The 14,461-nt window shown below is 34.6% G+C and overlaps 2 protein-coding genes across 2 annotated transcripts; both read right to left on the bottom strand.

Annotated features, from left to right (window-relative positions):
- Positions 1-201: 201 nt before the first annotated feature.
- LOC125778877 (uncharacterized) lies at positions 202-993 on the bottom strand. Its single transcript, XM_049458492.1, has 3 exons — positions 889-993; positions 505-766; positions 202-442 (listed from the first exon to the last, which is right to left on the bottom strand). Exons 1-3 carry the CDS (start codon positions 976-978, stop codon positions 288-290), a joined length of 507 nt encoding a protein of 168 aa, XP_049314449.1. The 5' UTR covers positions 979-993; the 3' UTR covers positions 202-287.
- A 2,227-nt stretch (positions 994-3,220) lies between these two features.
- LOC105226583 (mucin-21) lies at positions 3,221-4,368 on the bottom strand. The gene is made up of 2 exons (XM_011205538.3): positions 3,999-4,368; positions 3,221-3,936 (listed from the first exon to the last, which is right to left on the bottom strand). The coding sequence occupies exons 1-2, from the start codon at positions 4,287-4,289 to the stop codon at positions 3,601-3,603; spliced, it is 627 nt and encodes a 208-aa protein (XP_011203840.2). The 5' UTR covers positions 4,290-4,368; the 3' UTR covers positions 3,221-3,600.
- Between the last annotated feature and the right edge of the window lie 10,093 nt (positions 4,369-14,461).

Here is a 14,461-nt window from a genome sequence, read left to right as displayed (position 1 = left end):
TTTTTCGAAGTGTGTCTGTAAATATACAAACAAGTCTCTCAGCTCCCGTCGTTTTTCCCAAAAATCTTGTCATATATTGGAACCTGACCTGAACTGACCTATTGGTAAAAAAAATCCGATCGGATCACCATAGCAAACTGACTGACCGATCTTGCGCTTCTTGCAGAGAGTATTTGTAAAGGGTATTATAACGCTTAATGGTTTTATTTTTTGAAAAATATGTACTATAAATTTTAAAACAGATTATTAATTTTTATTATTTTACAATAAAACAAAAATAAACTCGCCTACGCCTTCACCACTTCCGCTTCAGTTGGTTTTTTAGTTGTGCAAAAGCTGCTGATCAGCATTACGAACACCACCGCAAGTATAACAATATCCAAAGCCAACAATAGCTTCATCAACATGAGCACGGCATTAACAATGTGTCTCTCCATTGCCACTGTAATGAGGGAATAGGCGTTTATATAATAACTAGTAATTAAAGAATTTTACTTATCTCACCTTCTGCAGCCATATTTCTAAAAGTGACCTGTTCAATATTGTAAGGCGCCGTTTCTTGCTCATTTGGGACTTTTACTACGCCAAAACTCTTCGCCAACACTGACTGTTGCCACTGTGACGTTACACGAACCAGAAGTTTTTGCCACATCACATACAGTCCCGTACGATTTGAATTGGCTTGGGTTCCAAGGCACGGTCTTGGCGCCGGTTTCAATCGCTCAATTAAAAAAAATGGTTGGGGTTGTGCATCCTGGGAGCCGAACTGTAATTTTTGATAATTATAAATTAGTAATTGATTTTATAACATATAAACTATATATAAGATATATAATATAATAGGTGACCATACTTAAAGTTTTTGCGAGCTATTGCTCTAGTACTTACCGCCATTGGCTCTGCCAACACAGCCGTCACAACGGATATGACAAGAAAAATTCTTAAGAAGCATTCTTTATTGCTTAACATGTTGAACATTTTATTTTCTAAGTAAAATAAATACAAAATATAAGGTGAATAATAAAATCTGTTCAATAAATATTAAACATAGCTAACTAAACAGTGTTCGGTTTGTTAAACTACACTCTACTCAACACTTTATTTAAGCGATTCGCTTATCAACTTGATCTTTGTGAAATTTACTTGCCATAATAACCTTTAGCTCATAGAAAAAGAACCAAAGAAATAAAATAATTCTTTAAATCCCACTTACTCGAAAACTCCGAAATTAATATATACTGTTTTATGCTCAGAGAGTAACTGGTAGTGTCAGGGTCAACATAAAATTGGTTATCATTTTTCACATATTGTATATGTTAAGTAGATATATTTGCCCCATCATGTAGTAAAATCTAGTAAAGGATTATTCTAATATTACAAGCCGAAACAAAGTTTTTTGATATAATGCCTTCACGTGGAAGATCTTCTTACACCATACCAACTGATCAAATTTTACCCGGACTGGCCCATTTAAACTGGTGCAGGCGAACCATGTAGATAAAAAAAATATTTATAACGGGTTATCCATTAAAGGAACTTTTTTCAATACCATTTTTTGACAGATCACGCGCGAGTCGGTCAGCGCATTATACGTCGAGATCTTAAATTGAAAGTTACAGCTTGTTTAAAAACTGAAGCCGCTCGACCTTCTCAAGCGACATAACTTCACTCTATGGGCTCTTGGAAAGTTCCAAGAAGATCCGATGTATTCGAGCCAAGTTTTGTTTAGCGATGAGGCCCATTTCTAACTTAATGGTTATGAAAACAGGCAATATTTCCGCATTTGGGACGAAGAGCGATGGGAAGAGATTCAAGAGCTGCCATTTCGTCCCGAAAATGCAACGGTTTGGTGTGGTTTTGTGAGCTGGCTGAATCATCGGTTCATATTTCTTCAAAAATGATGCCGGTGAGAACGTAATCGTCAATGGCAACCATGATAATAGATTATTCGATATCTGAAATTGAAGCTCGTGATCTAGGTGATATTTAAGTAGTTTCAACAAGACGGTGCCATTTTAGAGAAATCACGTCAATCAATGGATTTATTGAGAAAAAACTTCGGTGAGCAGATAATTTCACGATACGAGCCGGTCGATTGGTTACCAAGATCATGTGATACCACATCGTTGAACTTTTTCCTGTGCGGATATGTAAAATCTAAAGTCGATACAAACAACCCTGTTTCGATTCAGGCCTTGGAGCTAAACATCATGCGTGTGATTCGTCAATTACCAGTCGAAATACTCAAACGAATCATAAAAAATTATACCCAACGAATGGACCATCGAGACGTAGCCACTGCTAACATTTGAAAGAGATAATCTTCAAAAAATAAAAGCAAAAGAATGTTCTTTCGAATGATTATAAAGATTCCCAAATAAATTTGAAGATTTTGTGATTTTTCTTTAAAAGAGAGATACATCTCTCATTAAATTGATTTTTGCAGTTTCGTTGGAAAGTCTTCTTGAATTGAAACTAATACCGCTAATCGGTGCAGTATGCGTTCGTTAGGGTATTATTACTCCATTTGATGTCGTGATACTTGAATAGTTCACACAATAGTCTAGTAATGATTATAATACTTCCTTGTGATAGAAGCCGGTACATTTCAGTAGTACAAAATAAGGTTTCTATAGGTTGGTTAACCTTTTTTACAGTCGCTTCGGTAATAATATTTAGAAATTTAAATGCGCTTTGTACTATTAAACCATTCAAGGAATCAAAAATTTTCCCATGCTAAGCTTTGTATTTTCAAAATTCCATTATTCACTTAAAGGCACAAAAAAAAAAAAAATCTCAATATAACTTTAGGCAATTTCTGCTTGAAAACTCAATATTAATTTAGCTTCTTTACTCTTTTTACTCTGGTACCGAAATGAATTCACTTTATCTATTCATTGCACCAGATACTCTTTTAGCTTAGAAGCACAATTCCGACCACTGTTAAAAATTATTAATAACATTTTTTATGACGACGCTTATACATTGTAACTATTAGCAACTTTAATAAACAACGCACTGTATAATATCGCACTAGCGAGCCGAACGAGATATTCACCTCTACTTCCAACCGAAACCACACAGCATATCAAAGACTATTAGAATACTACCGTGAACCAAGCATACTCATACGCTAAGAAGCATCCACAAGCATTAAAATATTAATATTGTCTACCAAAATAAATACTCTTTAGTACTACACACGTGTTTTTATAACAATAGACGATATCTATATTTAGTGCCAACTGTGTCAACATAAATAGGCTAACCAAATTGTTTTGGTAATAATAATTTGATATTAATAACAATAGTTTACCGTTAATTTTGGTGTGTTATTTACAACTTACGACCCAAATGCTGTAAATGCTGTCAAACGAAAATATTGGACACATTTCAAGACTAACCACGAGGCTAACGAAACACGGAAACTATTCAATTTCAATTTTTAAACAAAAAACACTTTATATTTGCTTAAAAATATTTCGAACATACATATTTACAAGTTTATAGGTGCGGGGTTACATCACTTTCAGCTATTGCTTAAGATGGTTTCACGTTATACAATTTTCTTTCTTTATGTTCAACTACAGAAACAGTAGTTTATTTGCCCGGCCCAACAGTAGTCGTGGATTGAGTTGAGCTTACGGTGGTACTACCACTAGTTGTGGATGCTGTTGATGTGACTGTGGTACTACCACTAGTCGTGGATGCTGTTGATGTGGTACTACTACTAGTTGTGGATTCTGTTGATGTGACTGTGGTACTACCACTAGTTGTGGATTCTGTTGGTTTTATGGTGACCGCCTCTGTTGGTTTCGGAGACGGATTTGCACCTGCTGCTCCTGCACCGCCTTCACCACCTTTATTATCCTTAGGATCTTTCTTTCCTTTTTTGTTTCCACCTGGGCTTAAGCCTTTGAATACATTGTCAACACACTGCAGTGCAAAAAAAAACAAACATTACAGACAAAAGCTTACACTTTAATGCTAACACCTACTTCCAATACATCGCCCACTACATTTTTAACGACCGAACCCATTTTTGTGCTGAACTGTCCGAAGAATGTGCCCAAATCCCATGGGTCGTCAACATCTCCATCGCCTAGTGGTGCAACGGGCCTCGGTGTCTTCGTATTACTAGCAAACCTAACACCAAGCCCGTCGCGCAAGGATCTAACTCGTTGATTCACGAGACCAAAGCGATTTTTCTGCTCAGATTTATGTACATCGGAACTTGTTGCTGGCGAGTAGACACAAGCTAACAAGAATAGCAACGCGAAAATTTTCATTTTTGGCACGACTGTTTTGAGAACTCTACGGTTTGATAATACTTTGCGAAACTAACAATACCTTTTGAGAAAGTCCACTGTTATATATATTTCTCTTAGATTGCGCAATTTATACTTGTATATTATTTGTAGAAACTGTTGCGGTAATTCGAGGCTTCGGTTAGAACGTGAATTTTAAGTTATATGTTTTAAAACTCATAGATTCGAGCTCAAGTATTTTTTAGTATATTTTGGCATTATTAAACATTTTTCACCCTACATATTTTATAGAAAAGATTGGATCGTTGGATCGTCTATAGTTTATAGATTTTTAGAGATTTTTTTTTCACGGCTGCAATGCGCTCGGTGGTTTGACATTGCTTTATGAGCTATCACCACTTGTGTATTTTGTATTGTATAGTATTATATTACTTTTTTGAGTTTTCGTCAACTCTTTCCGTCATTAATTTATAACCTTTTTGGTACTTCATTGAAAACACAAACAGACATGATGAATGTTGTATTGAACGCACATACCGACATACAAATGCACGTATAGTGTGTACATAAAAACCAGCTAAGTAAATAACAGTTGGAAAACTTCTTGGCACATAGTATATGGTATATGAACGGCTTTGTTTTCTTTACTCTAGCAAATACACAAACTAGATAACTAAGAAGTAAGGTCATTTTCACCAATTCATTTATTTTAGTTAATTAGGAAACAATACAGCTTAAATGTACTTGAAAAACTGATGTCAAGAGCCCTGATGACCATCTGCAGTACATTTATTTAAGTAGAGAGGACAGTGAACTGGATCACTGACTTCCTAGTTACTATAAAGTGCTAAGTGCAGATTGAAGTTGGGTAAAATTTAATAGTGATAACGAAAGTAAAGTCATTGAAACTAAGAAAACCCGAACGATTCGAAAGTTATAAGGTTAATAGCTTTTAACTCTTACAAATCGTTGAAATGTAGCTGAAACTTTTTAGTGTGGTATTTATCATTGGTATTATTTTGATTATGAAAAAAATCTTGAGATCTTAACACGAACATATAAAAACGATTCTTGTTGATGATGTTTCAAAATTTAATATTTATTCTTGGGCCCAATCTTAAAACTGAAAAAGAAAACTTTCTTAAGTTAAACGCATTCTAAATCGTCCAACAATTGTTATAATCCCTTGTCCAAGACATTTTATCCCTCGAATAATAATAGAACACACACCACATGTAACACCAGTTTTTGGAAGGAAAATAAACTCTTATAGCGCCGATCATCTACCTGAGACTTGTAGTCGCTGATCTGCTTTGGTATTTCGCATATTGTTCCTGTAGCTAAGATTCGACAATTGCAGTGGATCAAAACAAAATAGTTCCCGTGACTGTAATTAAAACTAAAACTATAACAATCATCGCTAGATTAAAAGATCGTTGGCTTTAGGTCGTAAGAGACGCCTTAGTGGTTCATCTCTGTGTTATGTCGTTGAGGTAAAAATCATTTTTCCAGTAATTTTAAAAGCAAATGAATCATATATATGTATGTACATACATATATGAAGAAGTACATGCAACTTTTGAGACAAGTGCCTATTCGTGGCGTTCCGTTGCGTCTTCGCCATCCTTTCGCTTTCCAACTCACACTAAATTGACAACTGCAAAACGTTCATGACTTTAGTAAAGATCCAGCTTTTGAGTTTAATGGAAATAAGCTTCAGTTACACGGCGATAAGACTTTCGCTGAAATTTCATTACATACATAAATGTGTTTTCCTTAAAAAAGTTCGAAAGTTGAAAACTACTTACATACATAAATATGTACACCACATAGCTGGGAAAAGTATGAAAATATTAATTGGTCAACTGTCGCATATTTTTCAGCTTTGTACAATTTATCTGCATTTCCGCCTTATCCATAACATATATGTATATATACATATGTATGTCAAAGGGTGGACCATTTTTAAAATGTGATTCAATTTTAAAATAATTGCAAGGGAAATTATCATCCGTTTGTTTTAATTTTTTTAGATATTGATCCTACTGTCTGGCTGTTATTTCTTGAACTTTAGCAATGAGAGGGTGCATATCTTCTCGAATGTTGTTGTTGTTGTAGCGGCAGAAAATATTCCTGAAGTAATTTCGAGACATGGTGCCGGGTTGACAGCCCTAGGCCGGATAAAAGTCTGGGTCCATTCCAATTACTTTGACCCGAATGTCATGGCAGCGTGCTTGTCTTATGTACTATATTAGTTCTTTTTCACAAAAAGCTTCGTCAGGATCGGGAAAGACCTCTCCGAGCCGCTCAATACCAAATGAGATTTTAGACAAGGCGACTCTCTATCATGCGACTTTTTCAATCTCCTTCTGAAGAAAATAATTTGAGCTGCAGAACTGTATAGAAAAGATACAATCTTCTACAAGAGAGAACAACTTCTGGCGTATGCCGATGACATCGATATCATTGATTGTTTGCTGATGGTTGTTACGAGTATACCCTGACGTTAGTTCTGCTTTCTCCAAGTTGAACAAATAAGCTAAGCAAATGGGTCTGATAGTGAACGACGGCAGGACGAAATATCACCTGTCATCAAATAAACAGTCGTCGCGCTCAGGACAGACTCACACGTCACCCAACAAGTTTTACTTCGGACTGAGTAGACGATTGAGAAGTAAAGTCCTCTCTCGATGAACACAGACGAAACACTCATCATCCCCGTCCTGCCATATGGTGCAGCGATATGGAGGATGATAACATCTGATGAGTCGGCGTACTATTATATTTTACAATCACCAATTTCCTACCGGGCTTCAAATATGTTCTCGGCCATTCTTTATGCGCAACTTTCAAGCGCATTTTTTCCAGCTTTTAATTAAAGCGCTGGCATTACAGCCAGCCATGCACTTGCACTACCATTGCGTTAATTATTTTTACGTGTAAATTGGAAATATTACATGAAAATGTCAACCGAATCTGTTGTGCGATTGTTTTATTCTTCCCTCACTTTGCCTCATCATTTATTTTTGCAACGTAAAATTCACCTAGAAACAGTGCTGCAACCGTGTTGTGCAATTGTTCGAGTGCGAACTTACACCTTTGAAGAGTCGTTGCTCTCTCACGCAAGCATGTTTTTTCCAAGTAGTGTGTTGCCACCTCGTTTTACACATCCAACTGCTCGCATGTTTTCGCAATTAATTTTTACCAGCGTAATAATAAATTCAATCAATATTAATGCAGTTAAACGCTTTGGACGCATATAAGTTTAATTACGCCGCTTCTTGCAATACTTTTTCGCATTTCTGCAACGAACTTGTTCTCTGTAAGAGAACGCTAAATTTTTGGTATTTTGGAATTAATTTGAAAATTCACAAGTTGTATAATAAAAGAAATGCATTCAAAAGCATTGAGCTTTCGAAAAGTTTAGGGTGCTGGAATAGTGTAAGACCTTCAAAGAATAAACTTTTCCACAAAATTTAATTTTTTTCTCTTCTATGACGACGATGATACTCGGATGTATTCACTTCAAACTTTAACTGGAGCTTTACTGTGCCATTATCTAGTAAACTGATTAGGATTTTATAAATATTTGCTTTCACTGCATCGCGAAGTTATCCTTTGCAGGTGGAGTCTTCTGTCCGAAGCTCTCCCTCACTCTAGCTTCAGGACTATTAGATTTGTTTCGGCCCCGTTCGCAGTTGAATCACTGAAAGCTACAAGACTGATGAGATTAGTAGCGCGGGCAACTCTTCGGCTAAATATTTTGTCGAAAGCATTTTGCCAAAGTGGAATGGAGGAAAGCGAGGTGGAATCAGCTAGGCACTTTCTCTTCTATAACCCAACTTTTGTCAAGCTGAGATTAAAATATCTCGGTCGAAGTGTCTGGGATTGATAATAACCATATTAACGAATTTGTGGTAAGCTTCAAATGATACGTCGATCTATGAGATTTGGTGATCTATTTTTATAAGAGTTTTTGAGTATCAAGTGACTTCCATCGCTTTTTTAGGAGGTTTTGAGTATCAAGTGACTTCCATCGCTACCTTTCGCGTGAATAACAACTCAAACTCCTTGTGTAATGTCGATTAAAATATCGTTTTTTATTTCATTTCAGAAACGACCGTGAAGTCCCACTTGAAAAATGTATTTCAGTGAGATGGTGACCGATTTAAAGAATCGTTGAAATTTAAAGAATCGTTGAAGACACGCCTCGTTCTGAACAACCTTCGACCTTTTCAACTGATGACGTATTAAAAAATGAAGGCTATGGTGCTTGAAAGTCGTCAGTTAAGTTTTAGAGAGATGGCAAGGGAGCTCAACATCTCGCGCGAATCTGTTTGAATGATTTTGGTGTATATTTTGGGTATGAAACGCGTTCTTGTTCGACTCGTGCCGATAGAGCTGAATCTTTTCAAAAAGAATACCGAAAATAGATCTTTTTGGACATGTTTGATTGTGCGATTTTCAATCCCAGATTCGTGGAGAGCATTATAATTTCCGATGAGACGAGCCAAAACCAAAAAACCCACGCCAAAGTCGCTCAAAATTCAAGGTGATGGTCCTTGTTTTTTTCGATGTTCGGGGATTAGTCGTCTATTGGGCCGTATTGAGGTGTTTGCGTGAGAACATCGTCGAAAACGAACGGAATTGTAGAATAATTGTATTCACCAGATTTGGTTCTGATTTCTTCTTGCTTTTCAAACTGAAATGACCGTTCCCTAGAAATCGTTTTCAGTTGATCGATAAGATAAAATTAAATTCGCAAAGTGCTTTTGAAAAGTGTTTCTAGAACTGGAAAAATCGTTGGCATAAGAGTATCTGTTGGGGATGACTTTGAAGGCAACAAAATATATATTGATGAATAATTAAATATTTTGCTTTTTATTTACAATTTCCGTTTACCTTTTTGGGACATTGCATATGAAATATGCGACAGCGCTGCTACAATCGGAAGTCTGCGCACTCTTCTAATAGTGATATTTATTCTAGTACTCCCGACCTGAACAGCTCGTCGGAGTCATGAGTTATGCTTAAGCATCAAATATTTTCGTTAAAATTGGGAATTTTGATATATTGATATACTCATAAGTTAGTTAGACTTGTCTCTCTACTGTCGATAACCAAATAAATTTATTTACGTACATACATACATACCTACATATTTTATATGTCTACGAACATTTTCAGCAAAAGCGTTGAAAAAAATCTCCGCTTGCAAAATCAATAATTCAACTGTCGCAACAGGAAATCAACATTGCATTTTTCGTGTCATAAATCATTTAGTTAATTGTCGTATTCATAGCGGCGTTGAAAATGGAATAAAAGCGCAGTGCCTCGACCAAAAGTACAGACATATACATATACTATACATACATGCAGGCTAGCAACTTCGGGCATTGACTTTTATCAGCAGAACAAAGAAGTTACGGACTTAAGCGTACGAGATTACAATAATATAATCTTAAGTGAAACCAAACGGGAAGAAGGGTTAGACAAAAATATAGATTAAAATTTGTTAAATATAAAGAGTATTGTAGTAACTTAAAATATCACCTTTATATGTCTAGTTTTAGCTCAAGATGAAGTAAGACTTTACATTTAAGAGTAAGAGCATACTCTTATGTACGATAATACTAGTGATTGGCAAATTTCGAAAGTAAAACCGAAAATTGCATATAATTTTTGTTTATTATATTTTTTTTTAAAGAAAATTTATATTTGAATACATATGAAGCCTATCTGTAGGAGTCAAATATAATATGAAGCAAAATAGTTGGTACTGAAAAATATGAAATATTATTTAGCGCTGCACAGGGTGTTCTTTTAGATATTAGGAAGAAGCTATCAAAGTAAACTTATGTATCTGGTGGTTTCCATGTTTGTGTAACAATTAAGCGCACCTTTGTGAGTTGAGGTCATGTAAAATGTTTCTAATTATAGACCCACTATGATTGAACAGTTTTCAGCTTATGGTAAGGATGACCATACAGAAAAAAGGGAGGCAAAATTAGACTGACAGAGTGGTCAATACATGAAGAATTATTCCTCTTATTTTTTATTGGCATAGACACGGCTTATGCCGATATACAAGTAGTCGAGTACATTCAAATTCATTGTGCTTATATTTCCGGAGTTTTCTTCGATCACTAAACTGAAAAAGGCTTTCGAACTAAGAGTCCAAAAGATTTTCAATTTCACAGTTTTGACTGCTTTTTATTTAAAATAATTTTTTTACCACTCCAAATAACACATCCTCTGCAACAATGCCAACAAAGAACATTTTGAATTTAGTGAAAACCAAAAAACAAAAAATACTTGAAATCCCTTGTATTCATACATACATACATACATACATGGTAATGCATCAATGTAACGCTAATAATCTTTATTGTATTTACTGACAAAAATCCCTGCACAAGCGATAAATAAATATTTAATGAAGTGCGAAAGAGCATATCTGTCGTTTTTATGCCTTTTTAAACAACAAATGCAAAAAACACACGAAGAGACGAACGGTAAATGAATGAATAACTGAAATGCCATGTTCGCTAGTGAACCCCAATGTGCAATGACCGGAAAGCATACTCCTTTCATAGTAAATGAAATATCGATGCAATTTATGTTAAAACAAGAGCGCAATTTAATATGATCACATATTCAATATACTTTATTACATATTACATGTGAGTCGTTTTGGTAGAGATTTAAAGTTTTAAATATCAAGAAATTATAAATTTCTGTTATAAATAAATCGAAAATTATAATATGTTTGTTATCAAATATAATATAAAAATATAAATTATTATATGTAACAGCTCTACTGGTTTCTCCATCTATTTTACTTATTAATTAAAGCTCTCACTTCAAGAATTTATACAATAGGTGCTGTTGGCTTCGTGACTACGTGATTTATCTTAAATTTCGACTAACTATTCATCAAAAATAATGAGAATTTCGGACAAAAAATCTGTGTAAAGAAACTTAACGAAGCAGTTAAGATCCTCAAATATTTTAATGTGAAGAACAGAGAGTGACAACAATAGTATAAGAATATGTCTATACGAGTACTATTCTAATGAACACATATTGAAAATCTTTCGTAACACTTTTCAAAAATTATGTTTTCTAAGCTTACTATAACAGGCTCAAGAGATCTGAAAACAGTAATAAGAATTCTGAGAATTCTGAATCAATCAAAATATGATATAAAATCAATAACATTAAAATCAAATTCTTAGATATGTGTATAAATCACTATTATGATAAATATATGGAAACACATACTACATTTAATTCATAACATAAATCTTTCAATAAAATACGTCTATCTGTAATTTACATATTTTTATATTCAAATAGCCTACAATTAATTATTAGGTTGATTTATAGCATGGCTGACATAAACAGTATTTTCTATTTAATTTTCTCTCAAATTTCTTATAAAAATGAGTATTAAAAGCGCTTTAGAAACCTTTTAAGATTTACTGCTAGATTTCTTTTAAATCATGAGCTTTCAAATGCTTTTGTTTAATAAATTATTACTAAGCTGTATAAGTAGATTAATTGCCAGCATTTTCAACACTATGCAGTTTTCTTAGAGATTCCACTTTTAATCCATTTAAATAATGCAAATAAAAGTTTTGACGTTCGACATATAATTTAAATAAAATATGTACATATGTACATATATACATATTTTATTGTATTCCACCTACCATAAAATACTTTAGAGAACAAAGCTATACAAATAGTATATACTGACGTTTATATGAAATGTAAAGTAATATAATAATTGCGTCAGTATACAAAATTGGCAGTTGCCAAGGCCATGCTTTCATTACAGAAAGCGCAACATTCTATGTTGGTTTGTAAAATTTAAAATAAATAATTTTGGCAAAAGAAAAATAGCACTTTATTAAACATACATATGTGTATGTAGAATATAGTTTGACACTCCTCTATTTATTTGGAATATTTTTGCAGTAAAACATCAATCAAGTGGCCATCTTAACTAAGAACCTCTTTTTTTGCTTTGCCATTATACTCATATGTATGTTTTAAAATATCGAGCTGCATAGTAAGGATTTCGGAAAGTATATCTACATTGAGTCTAAGAATTGTTGGTCACTTCAAAACAGGAAGTCAAGGAAAATCGAATCAAGATATTGTTGATTGGTTAGTTGGTTGAAAAAGGAGGCGCATGAACGCCAGACTACTGGCGGCGTATTAAGGCTGTCATTAGAGCCATTGAGCTCCTGGGTGGTAAGCAATCCATCACCTCAGGGTTGGGAAACCCCCTGATTATTTTTCATCCCAGTTGCCCAAGGTCCCTTAAGTCGGATCATTGGGGGTCGTGGCATATGTCCAGTCTCATCCGGCTGAAGGCTGGAAATTCGCATAAATAATGTTATAGTATCTATTCATCCTCCGCACATGCGCTACGTAAAACCGAAGTAATTTTTTTCCATATTCTGAAGATTGGATCTTAAATGTGATTGCATTGTTACCTGCCTAGTAGTAGAAGCTTTCTGGTCTGGTCAACACTAACACTACCCGAAAGTTACTTTTTGGCATTCCCTCTGTAAAATACAAGCAACCAAGAGCTGAGGTTTTCTTCTAGAATCCATTGCTTCAAATAACCCTTCACGGAACTGAATGATCTGCGGTAACTGAGGGAAATTGTGTCTTCAGCTGCCTTCGTCTATACCAAATCGAATGTCTTTCATTTCCTTCTATTCCTATGTAATCGGGAAACCAGATGAGATTAATCGCAATATAGTCTGCTCTTCTCTAAGAGACTTTTGTTGAAATTTTTCAAAATTCACAATCGAAAGTGCTTTCGAACTCAAAGCACATCGCCAACAAACCACGCACAAACACAAACTCGGAACGAAGTTCGCTCGCCAACCACATTATGGTCGGCAAATGCATTTATTTTAATGCATTTAAGTAAAATCAAATATTTACATGCATTGTAAGTGTAAATATTTATTGCAAAATTATATGTATGTTCACATGTAAGTATGTATGGCGAACAATCGCTTGTTGCGGCAGAAAAATATTTGTGCAAGTAATCAGCATAAATACAAATTGTTATTGTAAAGCACATACATTGGTATATGTGTCTGTATGTATTATTTCCTTACACCATATTTATTGCAATACATTTAATTTCGTACTTACACACATGCATATTTTGATTGTATTTGCTACTAAATTAATCGTGTTATGGTCAATTCAATTCATGCAACGCATAACTGTCGTAATTGCCACAAATTGCATTCTGCTATTGTGCAATATTATTGCGTTGGCGCTTTTCAAATATTTTCACATGTAAAACGTACGGAAGTTATAGTTAATTGGCAATATAAACGGTAAATTCTATAAACGCTTTGGGCAACCGTTTTGTGTTTTTTTCTCGTTTTTATTCGAAAACGTACTGAGAAGAAAATTAAAAAACCAAATATTTGTGAAAAACATGGAAAATAGCTAACGGCTCTGTAAATATCATTCGAAATTCGGAATTTAGAAATCAGAAAGCACATCTTAAAGTAAGGGAAAGGAAATGCCGCAAATCTAAATGCCGATTAAAAGTAGCTTTCGTTTGATGAGAGTTTTCTTAGCAATCGAATGGGATTGAATAAGTTTTAGAATCTTAATAAGTAACGAATCACTCCTTTAGTCATTTATGGTATTATGGTAGGTATGTAAACAAGAAAAATTGCTGCATTTGGGACAAAAACGATGCCGCTGAGAACGCAACAGTCAAAGGCGACCGTTAACCAAATAGTTGATGAAATTGAAGCTCGTGATCTCGACGACATTTGGTTTCAACAAGACGACGCAATGTCCTACATACCGCATTCATCAATGAATTTATTGAGAGAACACTTCTGTAAGCAGATAATTTCACGTTTTAGGCCGGTACCACATCGTTAGAAATTTTTCTGTGTACATAGTGGGTTGTCAAAAAAATCTTGTGGTATTTTTATTGAATCAATTCGTGTGGCACCCATACATCGAGCTCCTTAGTGACTCCAAACTTCTTAAAATGGTTTATAACGGTTTGATGACTACTATGCCGGTCTCTTTCGACCAATTCAGCGATTTTATCGCAATAGTAAATAACGTTCTGTGTTTTTCCTTTAGAAAAGTAGGAACCTTCGGAAGATTTACCCTATATTTATGTACAT

Source organism: Bactrocera dorsalis, chromosome 5 (genome assembly GCF_023373825.1).
Source record: "Bactrocera dorsalis isolate Fly_Bdor chromosome 5, ASM2337382v1, whole genome shotgun sequence".
Classification (NCBI taxonomy): domain Eukaryota; kingdom Metazoa; phylum Arthropoda; class Insecta; order Diptera; family Tephritidae; genus Bactrocera; species Bactrocera dorsalis.
This window is presented reverse-complemented; position numbering and strand designations above follow the sequence as displayed.

Coding starts and splice junctions, on each gene's coding strand:
- LOC125778877 (XM_049458492.1), bottom strand. CDS start 978: ATGTTCAACATGTTAAGCAATAAAGAATGCTTCTTAAGAATTTTTCTT. Junction 767..888: donor TGTTGGCAGAGCCAATGGCG/GTAAGTACTAGA, acceptor CAAAAATTACAG/TTCGGCTCCCAGGATGCACA. Junction 443..504: donor TAGAAATATGGCTGCAGAAG/GTGAGATAAGTA, acceptor CCCTCATTACAG/TGGCAATGGAGAGACACATT.
- LOC105226583 (XM_011205538.3), bottom strand. CDS start 4,289: ATGAAAATTTTCGCGTTGCTATTCTTGTTAGCTTGTGTCTACTCGCCA. Junction 3,937..3,998: donor TAGTGGGCGATGTATTGGAA/GTAGGTGTTAGC, acceptor TTTGCACTGCAG/TGTGTTGACAATGTATTCAA.